At 43.5% G+C, this 16,937-nt stretch overlaps 1 protein-coding gene across 1 annotated transcript in view; it reads right to left on the bottom strand.

Moving 5' to 3' along the window:
* Window positions 1–16,937, bottom strand: part of HGD (homogentisate 1,2-dioxygenase) — a 53,036-nt gene that overhangs the window by 24,827 nt on the left and 11,272 nt on the right. The window contains exons 3-7 of the mRNA XM_061638500.1: window positions 16,647–16,735; window positions 8,465–8,570; window positions 5,594–5,653; window positions 4,765–4,856; window positions 1,538–1,572 (exon numbers count right to left, since the gene is read on the bottom strand). Of these exons, the coding sequence (XP_061494484.1) occupies window positions 1,538–1,572; window positions 4,765–4,856; window positions 5,594–5,653; window positions 8,465–8,570; window positions 16,647–16,735 (382 nt within the window). The remainder of the gene's footprint in view (window positions 1–1,537; window positions 1,573–4,764; window positions 4,857–5,593; window positions 5,654–8,464; window positions 8,571–16,646; window positions 16,736–16,937) is intronic.

Genomic DNA, 16,937 nt, shown 5'->3' with positions numbered 1-16,937 from the left:
TTTTCCTCTGGCTCCAGTACACTCCCACTGCTGGTTTTTTAATCCTTGTACACATGACATTAGCCACAATCCAAAGATATCTTGTAGTTTCTTGTGAAATGCTATCTTTAAATTGATTTCCCCCCAAAATCAGCTTCAACTGAACTTGAGAACTAACTGTACCAATTACTAGGCTCAAGCTGGCTTTCTAGCTATTGGCAGGACCGGCGCCAGCCTGCCCCAAGCCTCCTGCTCCCAGACCCCCCCTACAGTGCGGGACTGCTCCACCTACCTCTTCTCTCTTTTTGTAAATGCCCTGTGCACTGGGTGCGCAGGTTGCTACCATCAACCAAGATGGCGACGGAGGCTTCTCTAAGGGGCTGATACCAACGCCACCATCTTTGTTGATGGCACGCATGCATGCTATGCTGCATGCATGCACATTCCTGCCATCAATCAAGATGGCTGTACAGGCATCAGCCCCTTAGAGAAGCCTCTGCTGCCATCTTGGTTGTGTGCACAGCGGACAGGACATTCACAGAAAGGGAGAAGAGGTAGGTGGAGCGGGCGGGCACCACGGGCCCACACAGTCTGGGGGGGGCTGGGAGCTTTGTCTCTGCAATCTGAGGCAGGGTCGGGATTGCAGAAAGGGAGCGACACCCCCACAGTCTTAAGGAGGGGCCCTTCAGGGGCCCCTCTGGGCCTTAGGGACCATTGGCCAGGGCCCGACCTGGCCACCCTTTAGCGTCAACCCTGGTTATTGGCATGGCATATCTGCATAAAATAAAAGGAGTGGGGGTTCAGGGAAAGAAGATTTGCCAGAGAATGGAGACTTGAATGGATTTAGATTGCCAAGTGCAGTATAGACAAGAAAGAGTTTTTGTCTGCCTTAGAAAACTAGCAGCGTGGTCCTAACCATGTCTGCTCAGATATAAGTCCTACTGAATTCAATTGGGCTTACTTCCAGTCCCAGGTAAGTAGGGTTAGTATTGCCACCTTAAACTGTAATCCTACCTTCCTTACTTGAGAGTAAACCCTTTTAGTTGACAAAGATGGCTCTAGCATGAATGATACTAAAGGGGAGGGGAATTACCTGAGCTCCCAGCCTACTTGTGCTATCCTGTAATCTGAATGCTGTAGATTATCAATTTTATTATTATTCTGTAATAATAGAATAATCTTCCAGCGTAAATTGATTAACACATAATACATGTATAATGTACAAGAAGGCTAATGCAATGGATGACTCTGCAGGACAGTTGATATGTATATGATCCTGCCCTAGGACAACAACTGGAGTTACTCTTTACTCCAAAACCCTTGCAATTATTCCTGTGCCAACACTTAGCAATCAAAAATTTTTTTTAACAGGATGATAAAGGTCAGCGTGTGAAGGTTTTGTAAGACTTGCCTTTTATCTGCTTTGATGTATTGTTGCTGTTGTTTAATTAATTCATTAATTTGTTCCAACAACAATAAAACACTAAACCAACTGCAAGTCACTTTGGGTTGCATTTGCAAGGAAAGTTACTAATAAATAATAATAATAATAACTCACCAATCAGAAAGTCTCCATCAGAATTATAAAAGCATCTATAGAGAAAAAAGAACAGATGATTGCTGAACTTTCACATTTTGGGGTATATACAGTTGAACCTTGATTCTCAGCTCTTTAAGGAAGTCCAATTGATTTCAGTGAAACTTATCGTCAAGTAAGTCTGCTAAGAACATTCCACAATAGTATGTGCACAAGTGTGGAAATTAGTGCTCCTGGGCTCAGGGTGATGCATTTCAGTGTAATAACTTTAGAATCAGAGGGACATATTGAACACACCTTCACAAAAGCAAGTGCTATTCCAACCAGTGAGGCTTCATTCCAAATATTGTGTTTGGAAACAGATGCTGTAATGGACTTATTTCCTTTGTATAATCAGCATAATTGACTTCCCCTATAAATTCTGGTAACAAGAACACAGGTCAGGGCAAAAAGAATCTCATGGAGGTTTGTTTATAACAATATCTGACATGTCTTGAATGTCCTTATCTAAGTCTACATTCAGTCTCTCCGGTGCCTGCTGGGTTGGATTTGTCAGTAGCATAAGGTTGCCACAGAGTGTTGACCCTGGAGGACTTTTGTCAAGCTCACCTCCTGTCCTTCGTGGTTCTCACAAAACATCAAAGAAATAAGGCTTCTTCAGTAAAAACAAAATAAAATAAAAACAGCAGAATCCCATCTACAGGAAGCTAGTGTATCAGGGAAAGAGCTAGGTTAGAACCATAATACTGTAACTGACATGCTAGTTTTCTATGGGCAGAGAGCGTGAGAGAAATATTCACTCAGCATGTAAATATACAATCATGTGAGGCCCCACTCTGAAGCAGTACAACTGGGTACACGTTTATCCCCAGTGTCTAACTTTGAAAAAGGGTTTTGATTTTTTTCCTGTTAAATCACTTACTAGATCGGGGTAGCCAATATAGCACCCCCCACCAGCCAGCATGGCCAATGGTCAGAGATGATGGAAGTTGTAGACCACCAGCATCTGGAGGGAACCTCATTGGCTACCTCCATACTTGAAGATATGACACTTTGGTGTCATACATAGCGTAGATAGCAGGGGTTAGAATAGGTCAGAAATAGGAGAACCCCTGAGTCTGACTATACCTTAGATCAAGTATGGGGAACCTTTGGCCCTTCAGATGTTGCTGAACTACAACTCCCATCAGCCCCAACAAGCATGACCAATTGTGAGAGATGATGGAAGCTATAGCTCAGCAACATCTGGAAAGCCAAAGTGCTAGTTCATCCTGCACACCTGCCTGCCTCCGAACAGCTTGATAATGCCTTATCGAGTTTCTCCTTCTTTGCTACAGAGTGAGCTGCTGCTGAGGCAACATCTCTTTCATTCTCTCTTTGGCCACACTGGATCTGAAAGGGTGCCCTGCCCTGAGCATACATAGGGTGGGGAGCAAAAATTAGAAACCTGCAGAGAGATCTGGTGGGAATACATACCCTAGCTATACTAGACATGGAGCAATGCTGCAGGGGGAAATATGCTGTGTACCTGGAGTCCTTGGTCCTTGCAATGGTGTGTTGGGCACAGTCTCCCCCTGATTTCCCCTGTACTAAAGATAAGACTATTGCTCTGAGTGAAGCACATCTGGAGATAAGGTGGCTCAAGGCAACAGATTTTGTGGCTAGCTGGAGGTCTGATTGGCCATTGAAGCTGCCTGTAAGGAGAGCAGCTTGGGACTGGACAACCAGTCCCAAGAGAGATGGGAGAAGAGAGGGAGTGAAAGATCTGGGGCATTAGGGGGGGGACCAGAGCTCTCTGCTTCTCCCTCACCATCTGGCAAATTAGCTGAGTATTTATTGGTTACAACATTATATGTACATTTTTCCTAGTGGTTTAAGATATTAACTTCTTAAATATAATTATCTACATGCAACTGGAAACAATACTATTGTGTGACAAACGTTTGACCAGATTTCTGAAGTTTGGTCCTCTTAAACTGAGTAATTTCATCTCTTCTAGAATTCCACAAAAAACCCTTCTTTAGCAGTTGATACAAACTTATGGTTAGTTTCATTGTGTGCGCTTACGTGCCACAGACAGCATGGGGGACGATGACACTTGTCCCTTTAATCAGGCATTGTCAAGGGGGATCCTGGCCATTTGTCTTACCATTTTGGAATTTCCTGCCCCTACTGAAATATTAATCATACTATTGGGCAGACAGAGGCCCTCGTCAGTAGACATGACCCTATAAATGCTTTCCCCTTATCCTGAATGGTTTATGACAAGCCCTTTTAGAGCTCTTTAAGGACTTGTCAGTGGTCTTGTTATTTATTGGTCCTTGATGCCAGAGGAACATAAGAACATAAGAAGAGCCTGCTGGATCAGGCCAGTGGCCCATCTAGTCCAGCATCCTGTTCTCACAGTGGCCAACCAGGTGCCTGGGGGAAGCCCACAAGCAGGACCTGAGTGCAAGAACACTCTCCCCTCCTGAGGAAAATATGCCCTTTGCTCATAATGGAGCTTTCCCTATTATAAAGTAGGACTTTCACTTTTTTCCTGATACCTAGATGAAACAAAATTTATTTTTAATTACAGTGCTGTGTCTTGTTTCCCCCCCCCTCCATCTATTTACACTAACTGCTGTGGTTCAGTTACCCAGCAGTGAAACAAGACAATTTGGGCTTTATCTTTTAACAAGAGAATTTAAGGCATCTATGAAGACCCGAACACCTTTAGTAGTGGCAATACCTTACCAAGGTAAATGGTTTTAGGGACACAGGTTGGGACAAGCTGAAGACTTGTTTGTCCCCATTTTTGTGTCATTATGTACATCCCTAAACAACATAGTGCCATTCAAAACACAGTATATGAAGTAGGGAAAAGAGAGAAAGAGGGAAATTATGGGGAGAGGTTGCTTGACAAAGTTAAAATATAAATGGATTCAAGGTCATTCTTCTGTTGCCCAGTACTCACTGATTTAAAAAAAATTGTTTAGTTCACCCTTCATGACAAAAGTGATTCCATGGTAGGGTACAAGAAAACTGAAAATATCAACAACTATCAAAGGAGACATAACAAAAGGCCGGGGAAGGAACTGGCAATCCCACCCCATATATACGGTCTGCCTAGTAAAACGTCGCAAGATGTCACCCTAAGAGTCGGAAACGACTCGCACTATAAGTGCGGGGACACCTTTACCTTTTTTAGTCAGAGCTGTGAATGAAAATCTTGAAAAACCCAGATTGCACACACATTACTCACAGACCTGTTAATCATGGAGGTGTTACAGGTAAAGACATGGATTGCCAGACCATTTCGAGACTTGGGCTCACCAGCACCACACAAAGTGTGCAATCCCTATGGAAAATAAACAGTCAACATTAGAATAAATTGCAGATTTCTTCACAGGAATTCCTTTGGCTAGTCTTAACCCATCAACAAAATCTTCTCAGCCTTAGATAAGCACTTGGTTACTGTTTTCAGTTAAAAGAGCTCAAGAGATTTGAAAGCTACTATTGACAATTCTCAGAATGGGTTAACAATTAATCCTCTTCTCAGAGAACTTTGGGAAGTGTAGCTCTATGAAGAGAATAGGAGGGTCTCCTAACAACCCTCAGCACCCTTAACAAACTAGAGTTTCCAGGATTCTTTGGGGGAAGACATGACTGTTTAAAGTAGTATAATATTGCTTTAAATGTATAGTGCAGAGAGGGCCTAAGTGGCAATTAAGTTGATGTATCCATCCAATGTCTCCTCCTTGGAAGACATTCTAGAATCTAGATCTTTGGCTTATTTTCCTTTTTATCTTTGCTTGTCTCATTCTTTCAAAGAGATGGATAGAATGTGTGTGTGTTTCATTTACAATGGCATTACAAAGAATTACAATATTTTTATATATTTTAATATGAAGTTTTACAGCAAAGAGGTTGAACACTCTTTTGGTGATAAAGCAAATCACCTTACCTCAGCAATCATACCATACAAATCATCACCTTACCTCCGTTTCCTCAGCTACAAACCATACAGAACCATTCCTTGTTATATCACAAAGTTCTAGTGAGAAACTTGTTAATGCTTCTAGTTTTTAAACTTACAGTTACAAAGTCCAGCTTTCTCTGAGAGGTTTTGGGGATCTCAAAAGGTTTCCATCGCAGCTAGAATGAAACAGACAAAATTATTCTGCCAATAAATTATGTCATCTTCAAAAGAGTAAATGCTTTTTATGCCCCGGTACAAAGTCAGGATGATTCATTTGCTCCCTTTTTGTAACCTCAGGACATGATATGTTATAAGGAAATATAAGGTGCACAGAAGATACTTGTCTCATCTTAGCAACTTTAGCCAGAATCTGGTATCAGATGTCAGAATGGCCACTGTAGCTAGGAGTACTTATGTCCAGCTTAGGCTGGTTTATCACCAACTATGTCCATTCCTGGACTGGAATCTGCCGTACCAACCATGTGGGGCTGCCTTTGAAGATGGTCTGCAAGCTGCAGTTGCTGCAGAATGCAGCTGCCCAGTTGGGGAGTGAGATCATCCAGTGGGGTAGTGCATCAATGGTCATGGAGGTGTTGCACTGGCTACCAGTAAAGCCCTAAATAGCTGAGACCCAAGTACCTAAAAGATCATCTCCCCCAAAATCAACTGTCTCGGGCCTTACAATTGGCAGGGGAAGAGCTGTGGTTGTACTGTTGCTGCTAGCTGCTGCATAGCTGGCCTGGCACTGACCTGCTACTTCCGTTCTCCTCGTTACTGATGTTTAGGCAGAATTTTAAATAACATTCCCATTCATCTATACATTTGGGGGTTGAAAATATTGTTTTCTTAAAGTTTTAAATATTAGATGTGATGATATTTAGTTTGTTTGTTCAATGTAAATTAAAATTTTGTATTGTTTTTATCGTTTTGTTGTTTGCTGCCCTGAGCTCCTTTGAGAGCATTGAGCAGAGGACTGGACTCAATGGCCTTACAGCAGGCCCCTTCCAACTCTGTGATTCTATGAGAGGGAGGGCAAGGTAACAGGTTAAGGCTGGTGAACTGGGCAGGTTGTTCTTTTGAAGTGAGTATATATGTTGTTGAGCCACGGAATATGATAAAATAAATTATTGTAAAATAAATTAAAATTTTAAATAAATTTAAAATAAATTACTTTAATAGTAGTAGGCAACAATAAAAATGCAAAGAATATTTGACAGAAACATGTGAATCAAATCAAAATTTTGTTTAAAAACAGAAGGTGGCCTAGTAGAATAAGAAAAATGGGAGTCAAAAACTTCTTATCTGACCTTAAATAAGTTACCCTTTGACTCTTTTTCTTTGAGTTTTTTCTATGCAAAATATAACATCCGGAGAGAACTACTGCCTCATAATAGTATGATGCTTAAGGATTAATATATTAGTAATACTGATGGAAGAGGCAGTTAACGACAATCAACAGAGAGCAAGATGAGGATAGGCTACTCATTAGCAAACTCAAAAGGGAGCAACCTCCTTACAGCTCTTGAATTCCCAGCTAATTGGGAGTCATGTTGCAACAACAGAAGACTTGTGACCCCACGTTTGTGGGGGAAGGGCAGAACTGATAACAGGGGACTTGTGGGAAATGAGTAATAAACATATACGTAGTTGAATAAACATATAAGAGAATGGAAACAGGCAACACTGATGATGGTGGGATGGTTGGGAAAGCTAGTCAAAGTGGATAGCATGAGTTGGTCTGCCAGCATGAGCATTTAGCGAGTTACACTTTCGGCATGTAACCTTTGGTCCACACAACTAACTTCCAATTATTCCGGTGTCCACCATGGGGGAAATGACCTTTTCCAGCTCTATCCCGTATACAGTAAGCAGAAACTGAACCCAGGACCTCCTGCAGACAAAGCTTGCACTCCTCCACTGAGTTATGGCTCTCTCTGTTTAACTTTGCCTCCACTGAGCAATATGGACATTGGACTTTGGTCAGAAAGGGTGGAGGCCAGGGAAAGATTTTAGCCCCACTGCCTGCTGACTTGACCAGTTCCTTCTCCTCACCTTTTCTGTTCAGGACTGTTAAACTCTAGCAAGACAACACCCATAATATACATGTTGCTTTGTAGGGTACACATCATCTGTGGCTAGACCAATTCCTTTGAAAGGTGTCAATTAACACTAGGGATGTGTGAGCATCCTATTGTTCACCCCAGAAACGTGCTTTTTGAATGTTCATACTGAATACACAGAAACCACAATAGTTAACTGCATTACCCATTTCCTGACATTCTCCCCACCTTCTCCAAGCCAATAAAGCCTTTTCAAAGAGGAGAGCTAGCAGATGGCAGATGACGACCTATTGGGCCTCTCTAGTGGCGAAAGATATGATTTATGGGGAAGATTATTCCCAGCAGAAAATAATATCACGTGCATTACTTGCTACTTAGGAGAGGCCCTGCTGGGTCTTTCCTGTTTCCATGGGAACCCATCAATGCCTGCTACCCCCTCCCTTTCCTGAATAGAGGTCTTCTTTGGCTCCGTAAAGGCAAGACCTGCTAGGAGGGCACAACAATGGTGGAGACAGAGTGCAAACCCCAGTTTGGGACTTGAATTAGAATTGTCCTGATTGAGTGCATTTTTGTGTCCTCGTTTTGCATCATCCTTTGTCATTACCCTCCATAGCACTCTTGCCCACAAGGCTACTGCCTCAGGTCTGGGCCTGTCTGCTTTGACCTTGCTCTTGTCATGTCAGTCCTTCTTGTGTGTCCCTAGTTCTTTAGTCCCCTGGTGTGGATATCCATACATGCCAGCTGCACATTTTATTGCATTGTCTGTAAAGAAGTGTTTGTGCTGAGGAGGGAAGACTAGGTTTGAGTTCATGTGTCCCTGGTATATTAACTGCCATCAAAACATTGGCCTTCCTGTGAAAGGAGCCAAGAGTTTTGATTTTAACATTATCATTCTTTCCTGCTCCTTTGCATGACATCTCTGATTACCTGATTGGGGTCAGGCTCATTTTCATCCCAGTTGTGTGTCAAGTAGCCCTGATCCACAGGCTGAAAGGGCCTGTGGCAAACAGAAGGCAGAATTCTGTACAGCCAGCTAGAGAGAAAACAAATGCAGAGAAGATAAGACAATATGGCTATCCAAGTGCTTCTGTAACAGGTAGTGCTTACCTTCAAAGTAAGCAGCAACCTTCTCTGTGAAGTCCACAAACACACAGCGCATTTCTGATAATTTCAGATTGCCAGTCAGAGAAAAGGAACAAGGGGAAATCCCTTGAGCATATAAAGGTCCCTTATGGTAAACCCCAGCCAAAGAGAGGGCGACCCTCAAGGTGCCAAAACAGCAAACAGCAGAGAGTGGGAAATGAGGGGTTTTTATTTCAACCCAATGCGTTTCAGGTGTTGACACAACCCTTTGTCAAGATCTCCCTGTTTGGCTGGAGCACCATTGGGTGCCCCCCTGTTTGCTTTTTTGCTCCCTTATGGTAAGCCACCATTGGTCCATCTAACCCTGTAACGGCTACTCTGACTGACAATGTGACTCTTCAGCGTATCAACACCAGCATTTCCCCCCTCAAAGGGGTAGCAGAAACTAATACAGGTTGACATTAAATTGGTGGGAGCCATTCACACACACTGACTGGCAAACAAGTGGTTCTTCCTGTTCCTGCCATGGAAGGTAAATGGAATTCCCAAGAGCAGGTGCAGGGGAAAGCGGGTTGTCCACTTTCTCCACTGAATAGGAGCAGCTCTAGAGGGATGAAAATCTTCGTAAGAATGTAAGAAGAGCCTGCTGGAGCAGGCCAGCGGCCCATCTAGTCCAGCTTCCTGTTCTCACAGTGGCCAACCGGATGCCTACAGTAAGCCCACAAGCAGGACCTGAGCACAAGAGCACTCTTCCCTCCTGCGGTTTCTTTCTTGAAACTGGTAATCAGAAGCATACTACCTCCAACCGTGCTCTCTTGCAGACATGGACCTCTATTTCAGCACTGATTAATGCCTACAAAGAGCAGTCTAGGGTGCAAGACTGCCTAAAAGCCTCAGCATCCTAATCCCACAAACCAGGGTGCACTTTGCAGTTGCTCAGAGGTACTCTCCATTATTATAAGTTCATATGCTCCCAAACTAAGCCCTTGTAATGAAAACAGGTCCGACAGCAAAACACAGGGAACCTTTGTGTTGAAATCAAGGACCAGGTGCTATATGGGAGCTTTCCTCTAGAGCACCTGCACAAGTAGCCAGAATTAAAGGGCCACTGGACACCTGATATGAACCAGAAGCCTTTTGGTGCCACACTAAAACATCTCTAGCCATAAAACCATAAATTCTAAGTTTAGCTTGAAGACATAAAATCTTGGAGTGATTACCATCAATTACGAACAATTAAATCACATTGATAATAAGGCCATGAACTACCTATGTCTTAAATTGTTAAGAGGTTCCACTTAATCAGACAATTGTATAAACGCTGAAAAGCATTCCTGAATTGACCATTTCTTAGAATGTTCAGATGCATATCTTCCCGTGTCTAAGAGATTTAATATGTTATTCTGTAGCTGAAATTTATTGTATTTCTGTCATGTATTCAGATATATTGAGGAATGTACCATTTTATTATATTTTGGAATAGTTAATTTTTCTCTGACAATTACAATAAGCAGCAATTAAGCTAGGAACAGAAAGTTGTGATCTTCAAAGGAAAACTTCGTATAAATATTCCTGCATTTTAATACCAAACCAGTCTTCTCCTAGGAGAGGCTCATACCTTGCTTGCTTGCCCAGATAGCCTTGAAGATTCAGGTAATTAAAGGGTAATTCTCAGCTCTGCATCAAATGGGTTGCATCAATGTGTTATATCTATGTTTTTAAGATATTTTGTTTTAATAAGTTTTTAAAGATTTTTTGTTTTAATATGTTTTAAGGTCTTTTATTTTAAAGATATTTTAGAATGCTTTCAGTGTTTTTGTTTCCCGCCCTGGGCTCCTTCTGGGATGAAGGGAGGAATATAAATTTAATTAGTATTAGTATTAGTAATAATAATAAGTATCTATCCTATATATCAGGATTTTAGATCTGTTATGTCTTAATCTGCCTTTGGTTTGATTTTATGCTGATTAACTTTTATTCTTTCTTATGTAATGTTTGATTAAGTTTTATAAGTAAAGGAAATGTGGTAACCAATTTTACTTGTCTGAAGACTTGTTCCCAAATTGTAAATTTTCTGTGTGCTAATACAAAGAAGGGGGGCTACGTCTGTCCCCTTTTACATGGCATCTGCCTCAGAGAGATCTAAAGGTTGCAGCTTAACTGTCAGGTTTATAGCCTGCTACACATAAGACCATAAGAACAGCCTGCTGGATCAGGCCAGTGGCCCATCTAGTCCAGCATCCTGTTCTCACAGTGGCCAACCAGGTGCCTGGGGGAAGCCCACAAGCAGGACCCGAGTGCAAGAACACTCTCCCCGCCTGAGGCTTCTGGCAACTGGTTTTCAGAAGCATGCTGCCTCTGACTAGGGTGGCACAGCACAGCCATCATGGCTAGTAGCCATTGATAGCCCTGTCCTCCATGAACTTGTCTAATCTTCTTTTAAAGCCATCCAAGCTGGTGGCCATTACTGCATCTTGTGGGAGCAAATTCCATAGTTTAACTATGCGCTGAGTAAAGAAGTACTTCCTTTTGTCTGTCCTGAATCTTCCAACATTCAGCTTCTTTGAATGTCCACGAGTTCTAGTATTATGAGAGAGGGAGAAGAACTTTTCTCTATCCACTTTCTCAATGCCATGCATAATTTTATACACTTCTATCATGTCTCCTCTGACCCGCCTTTTCTCTAAACTAAAAAGCCCCAAATGCTGCAACCTTTCCTCGTAAGGGAGTCGCTCCATCCCCTTGATCATTCTGGTTGCCCTCTTCTGAACCTTTTCCAACTCTATAATATCCTTTTTGAGATGAGGCGACCAGAACTGTACACAGTATTCCAAATGTGGCTGCACCATAGATTTATACAATGGCATGATGATATCGGCTGCTTTATTTTCAATACCTTTCCTAATTATCCCTAGCATGGAATTTGCCTTTTTCACAGCTGCCGCACACTGGGTCGACATTTTCATTGTGCTGTCCACTACAACCCTGAGGTCTCTCTCCTGGTCGGTCACCGCCAGTTCAGACCCCATGAGCGTATATGTGAAATTCAGATTTTTTGCTCCAATATGCATAATTTTACACTTGTTTATGTTGAATTGCATTTGCCATTTTTCCGCCCATTCACTCAGTTTGGAGAGGTCTTTTTGGAGCTCTTCGCAATCCCTTTTTGTTTTAACAAACCTGAACAATTTAGTGTCATCAGCAAACTTGGCCACTTCACTGCTCACTCCTAATTCTAGGTCATTAATGAACAAGTTGAAAAGTACAGGTCCCAATACTGATCCTTGAGTGACTCCACTTTCTACAGCCCTCCATTGGGAGAACTGTCCGTTTATTTCTACTCTCTGCTTTGTGCTTCTTAACCAATTCCTTATCCACAAAAGGACCTCTCCTCTTATTCCATGACTGCCAAGCTTCCTCAGAAGTCTTTGGTGAGGTACCTTGTCAAACGCTTTTTGAAAGTCTAAGTACACTATGTCCACTGGATCACCTCTATCTATATGCTTGTTGACACTCTCAGAGAATTCTAATAGGTTACTGAGACAGGACTTTCCCTTGCAGAAGCCATGCTGGCTCTGCTTCAGCAAGGCTTGTTCTTCTATGTGCTTAGTTAATCTAGCTTTAATACTACTTTCTACCAGTTTTCCAGGGACAGAAGTTAAGCTAACTGGCCTGTAATTTCCGGGATCCCCTCTGGATCCCTTTTTGAATATTGGCGTTACATTTGCCACTTTTCAGTCCTCAGGCATAGAGGAGGACCTGAGGGACAAGTTTACATATTTTAGTTAGCAGATCAGCAATTTCACATTTGAGTTCTTTGAGAACTCTCGGGTGGATGCCATCTGGGCCCGGTGATTTGTCAGTTTTTATATTGTCCATTAAGCCTAGAACTTCCTCTCTCGTTACCACTATTTGTCTCAGTTCCTCAGAATCCCTTCCTGCAAATGTTAGTTCAGGTTCAGGGATCTGCCCTATATCTTCCACTGTGAAGACAGATGCAAAGAATTCATTTAGCTTCTCTGCAATCTCCTTATCGTTCTTTAGTACACCTTTGACTCCCTTATCATCCAAGGGTCCAATCGTCTCCCTACGTGGTCTCCTGCTTTGAATGTATTTATAGAATTTTTTGTTGTTGGTTTTTATGTTCTTAGCAATGTGCTCCTCAAATTCTTTTTTAGCATCCCTTATTGTCTTCTTGCATTTCTTTTGCTAGAGTTTGCGTTCTTTTTTATTTTCTTCATTCGGACAAGACTTCCATTTTCTGAAGGAAGACTTTTTGCCTCTAAGAGCTTCCTTGACTTTGCTCGTTAACCATGCTGGCATCTTCTTGGCCCTGGCGGTACCTTTTCTGATCTGCGGTATGCACTCCAGTTGAGCTTCTAATATAGTGTTTTTAAACAACTTCCAAGCATTTTCGAGTGATGTGACCCTCTGGACTTTGTTTTCCAGCTTTCTTTTTACCAATCCCCTCATTTTTGTGAAGTTTCCTCTTTTGAAGTCAAATGTGACCGTGTTGGATTTTCTTGGCAATTGGCCATTTACATGTATGTTTAATTTAATAGCACTATGGTCACTGCTCCCAATCGGTTCGACAACACTTACATCTCGCACCAGGTCCCGGTCCCCACTGAGGATTAAGTCCAGGGTTGCCGTCCCTCTGGTCGGTTCCATGACCAACTGGTCTAGGGAATAGTCATTTAGAATATCTAGGAATTTTGCTTCTTTGTCATGACTGGAACACATATGCGGCCAGTCTATGTCTGGGTAGTTGAAGTCACCCATTACTACCACATTTCCTAGTTTGGATGCTTCCTCAATTTCATATCTCATCTCCAGGTCTCCCTGAGCATTTTGATCAGGGGGACGATAGATCGTTCCCAGTATTAAATCCCTCCTGGGGCATGGTATCACCACCCACAACGATTCTGTGGAGGAGTCCGCCTCTTTTGGGGTTTCGAGCTTGCTGGATTCAATGCCTTCTTTCACGTATAGAGCGACTCTGCCACCGATACGTCCTTCCCTGTCCTTCCTATATAGTTTATATCCAGGGATAACCGTATCCCACTGGTTTTCTCCATTCCACCAGGTCTCCGTTATGCTCACTATATCAATGCTCTTCTCTAAGACCAAGCACTCCAGTTCTCCCATCTTGGTTCGGAGGCTCCTAGCATTAGTGTACAGGCACTTGTAAGCAGTGTCTCTCTTCAAGTGTCTTTGGCACTTGTGGGTTGGCCTGTGGTAATTTTGCCCTTCTGAATTTATATCCTGTGCCCCTGCTCTCACAATGCCTACTTCTAGGCCTACCCCTTTTAAAATTTCCTCATTTCTTTGGTCTTTATCCCAGGGGGGAGGTTTATTCTGAACCGGATCTTCCTCAGCTCCTGTCGGGGTTCCCCCCTCAGTCAGTTTAAAAGCTGCTCTGCCACCTTTTTAATTTTAAGTGCCAGCAGTCTGGTTCCATTCTGGTTCAAGTGGAGCCCGTCCCTTTTGTACAGGCCTGGCCTGTCCCAAAATGTTCCCCAGTGCCTAACAAATCTAAACCCTTCCACCCGACACCATCGTCTCATCCACGCATTGAGACTGCAAAGCTGTGCCTGTCTGGCTGGTCCTGCACGTGGAATCTGTAGCATTTCAGAGAAAGCCACCTTGGAGGTCCTGGCTTTCAGCATCCTACCTAGCAACCTAAATTTTGCTTCCAGGACCTCACGGCTGCATTTCCCCATGTCGTTGGTGCCAACATGCACCACGACCACTGACTCCCACCCAGCACTGTCTACCAAACTATCTAAACGACGGGCGATATCCGCAACCTTCACACCAGGCAGGCAAAACACAGACAGCACACTTAGATTTCTGTCCTGAACAGAGCAAATCTGTCACATCCTTTTCCATCAAGACATTGCCAGTCATGGTCAGTGGGCTGAAGTGAAGAAAAAAATGGCCCCTCCCTGTTCCATTTACAAAAGCCAACCAAATCAGCAGCTGAATCTTACGTCAACACTGGCGACAGGGCAGTATCTTCCATTGCACCAGAGGGTGGCAAGTTAGCTTAGGGGGTTCAGGACAGGGTCATGAGGCACAGATATCTCTGTCCTCCCACACCTTGGAGGCCATGCCTTCTGGCACCAGCTGCCTGAGGAAGCTGCCTCACAGTAGGACCATCCCTATTTTTAGGACAACAGAGCCAAAGGGGGTGCCAGATTCTGCTGAAGCTCTTTCCTGCCTGCCACCCAAAGTGAGGGTAAAGGAAAGAAAGCAGAGGTGGTGGAGGAGGGAAGCATGCACAGCCAGGTCAGGTCAGTATATTCTATGGGCGCCAATGTTATGTCCCTGTTGTGTATGCTAATGGGTTAACTTAGTGGGTCAGACTATCCCAGTCCAGAAACGGCTGCAGTTGTCTTACCAGCCAAAGCTGGTAAAGGCGCTCCAGCCACTGAGGTCAACTGGGCTTCTAGCAACAAAGATGGATCCAGGAGCACCTCCAGACTATGAACCTGCTCTTTCAGAGGGAGTGCGACCCCATCCAAAGCAGGCAACTGAGTAATTATCTGAACTCGGGAACCACCAACCCACAGCGCCTCCGTCTTGTTAGGATTCAGACTCAGTTTATTGGCCCTCATCCAGCCCACCACAGAGTCCAGGCACCTTTTCTCTCAATCTAGTTATGTTGCAATATGGTAAGGTTGTGTTTGAAGGTCTGACTATATATTGTTTTCTCCCTGAAACCCAGCACAACGGTCCCAAGATCTTTCCCCCAATATCTAGCCCCCAAATTGGTCTATCATACCAAAGTGCATCTCTCGCTTTGGAAGTAAACTGCTGTGGCTCTTACAACAATATAATCTGTGTCAAGATCAGTGGGTTCCAGACTCCTGGAAAGCACAGCTCTTATAAGGCACCCTCAGTTGCCAACCTTAGCAGAGTTGTAAAATACCCCAAACCTACCCTATATGGTAGATCACGCTGTCAACACCCCTTTTGTCCACTAGTTTGCGCCAAGGGAAACCCAAACTTTAGGTTAAATGAATGTCCCTGGGATTTCACAGAGGCAAGAGCTAGAAGCCACGCTCTGTGCTTCTTGGAGCCCAAGCCAATCAGTTAAACAGCAGTCAACTTGGGCCAAGGTGCTGCACTTGGTACCAAGGCTTGCCTAGAAGAACACATGCATAAAAAAGGCAAGGTAGCTTTATTAAAAGTGGTTAATTAAGAATAACATTATAAAAGACCCCAGAACACCCCTAAAAGTTACAGAGGTAAATCACCAGCATTGAGAATTACAAAGACAAGATTAAAAAAAAACTAAGCCTAGCTCTTCCATACAAACCAGCATAGTTTAGGAAGACAGAACCCACCATTTGGAACAGTGTAACACACCACCCAGGATGCAACATCAGGGAAGGTGTGGGAACAAAAATATGAGGCAGAAGCTAACTTTTTATAGAAAAACTCATAGCAACTGGATGGAAGCCTCAAGGCCAACCAGAGGGCTCCTGGGATGGATGTTTCCGGGGGCTCCCTGACCACAGCATAAGTGCAATTCCACAGCTGGCTAGCCTTCCCAGTTCACAAGTTTCATTTGTGGCCTTAGCATGGCTAACACAACTGACTACAGCAAAAACTCATCTCTTTGCTGAGGAGAACAAACTCTTCCCAGGAACAGAGTCTTTACCCACAGTTCAAAATGACAAAGCCATATTCTCGGGCCAGATAAACAGGATTTCTTGACAGGCTGTACTCAACTAATTTGTTGCGCTAGCAAAAGCCAGTGCAAGGCTTCCCACTAGCACAATGGGACTCATCTCTCCTCCCCCTGTGCCATCCCCAAATCTGCTCTGGAAGGTCAGGAGAACCTCCACAACAGTGCATGGGCATGGGGGGAGGACAGGGGAGATCGTTCAACTGGGCAAGCAGAAATGCTGGTGCTGAGCTGACAGAATGGTCTCCCTAGCGCCATGTTGAATACAACCTCATGCTAGTGCCAAAACAATTTCACCGTCTACCCCCCCTGTAACAAATCCATTAGTACCTTCTCCTATTGGTGGGTCGTGGGCAGGTGAATGCTGACCCTGAGAGCTGCTCCGCATACAGACCATATGGGCAAATCTGAGGGTTATTCTAAACAAAAACAGAGAATAAGAATTAAGTTCAGCTTTAAAGCGTTCTCCTGAACAGGCAAAGTTCATCAGAAAACCATAATCCTGCTGGGTTGGGGTGACAATCATGAGCTAATCTTTTGACTGGCTCCTGGTGCCCAATTTGGAACTCTTACCGCTACCTCCTCTTACCACTTGCTGAGCACCAAAATCCTGCTGTGCGC

Source organism: Rhineura floridana, chromosome 1 (assembly GCF_030035675.1).
Source record: "Rhineura floridana isolate rRhiFlo1 chromosome 1, rRhiFlo1.hap2, whole genome shotgun sequence".
NCBI classification, from domain to species: Eukaryota; Metazoa; Chordata; class Lepidosauria; order Squamata; family Rhineuridae; genus Rhineura; species Rhineura floridana.
Note: the sequence above shows the minus strand (reverse complement) of the source record. Positions and strands in the feature narration are given on the sequence as shown.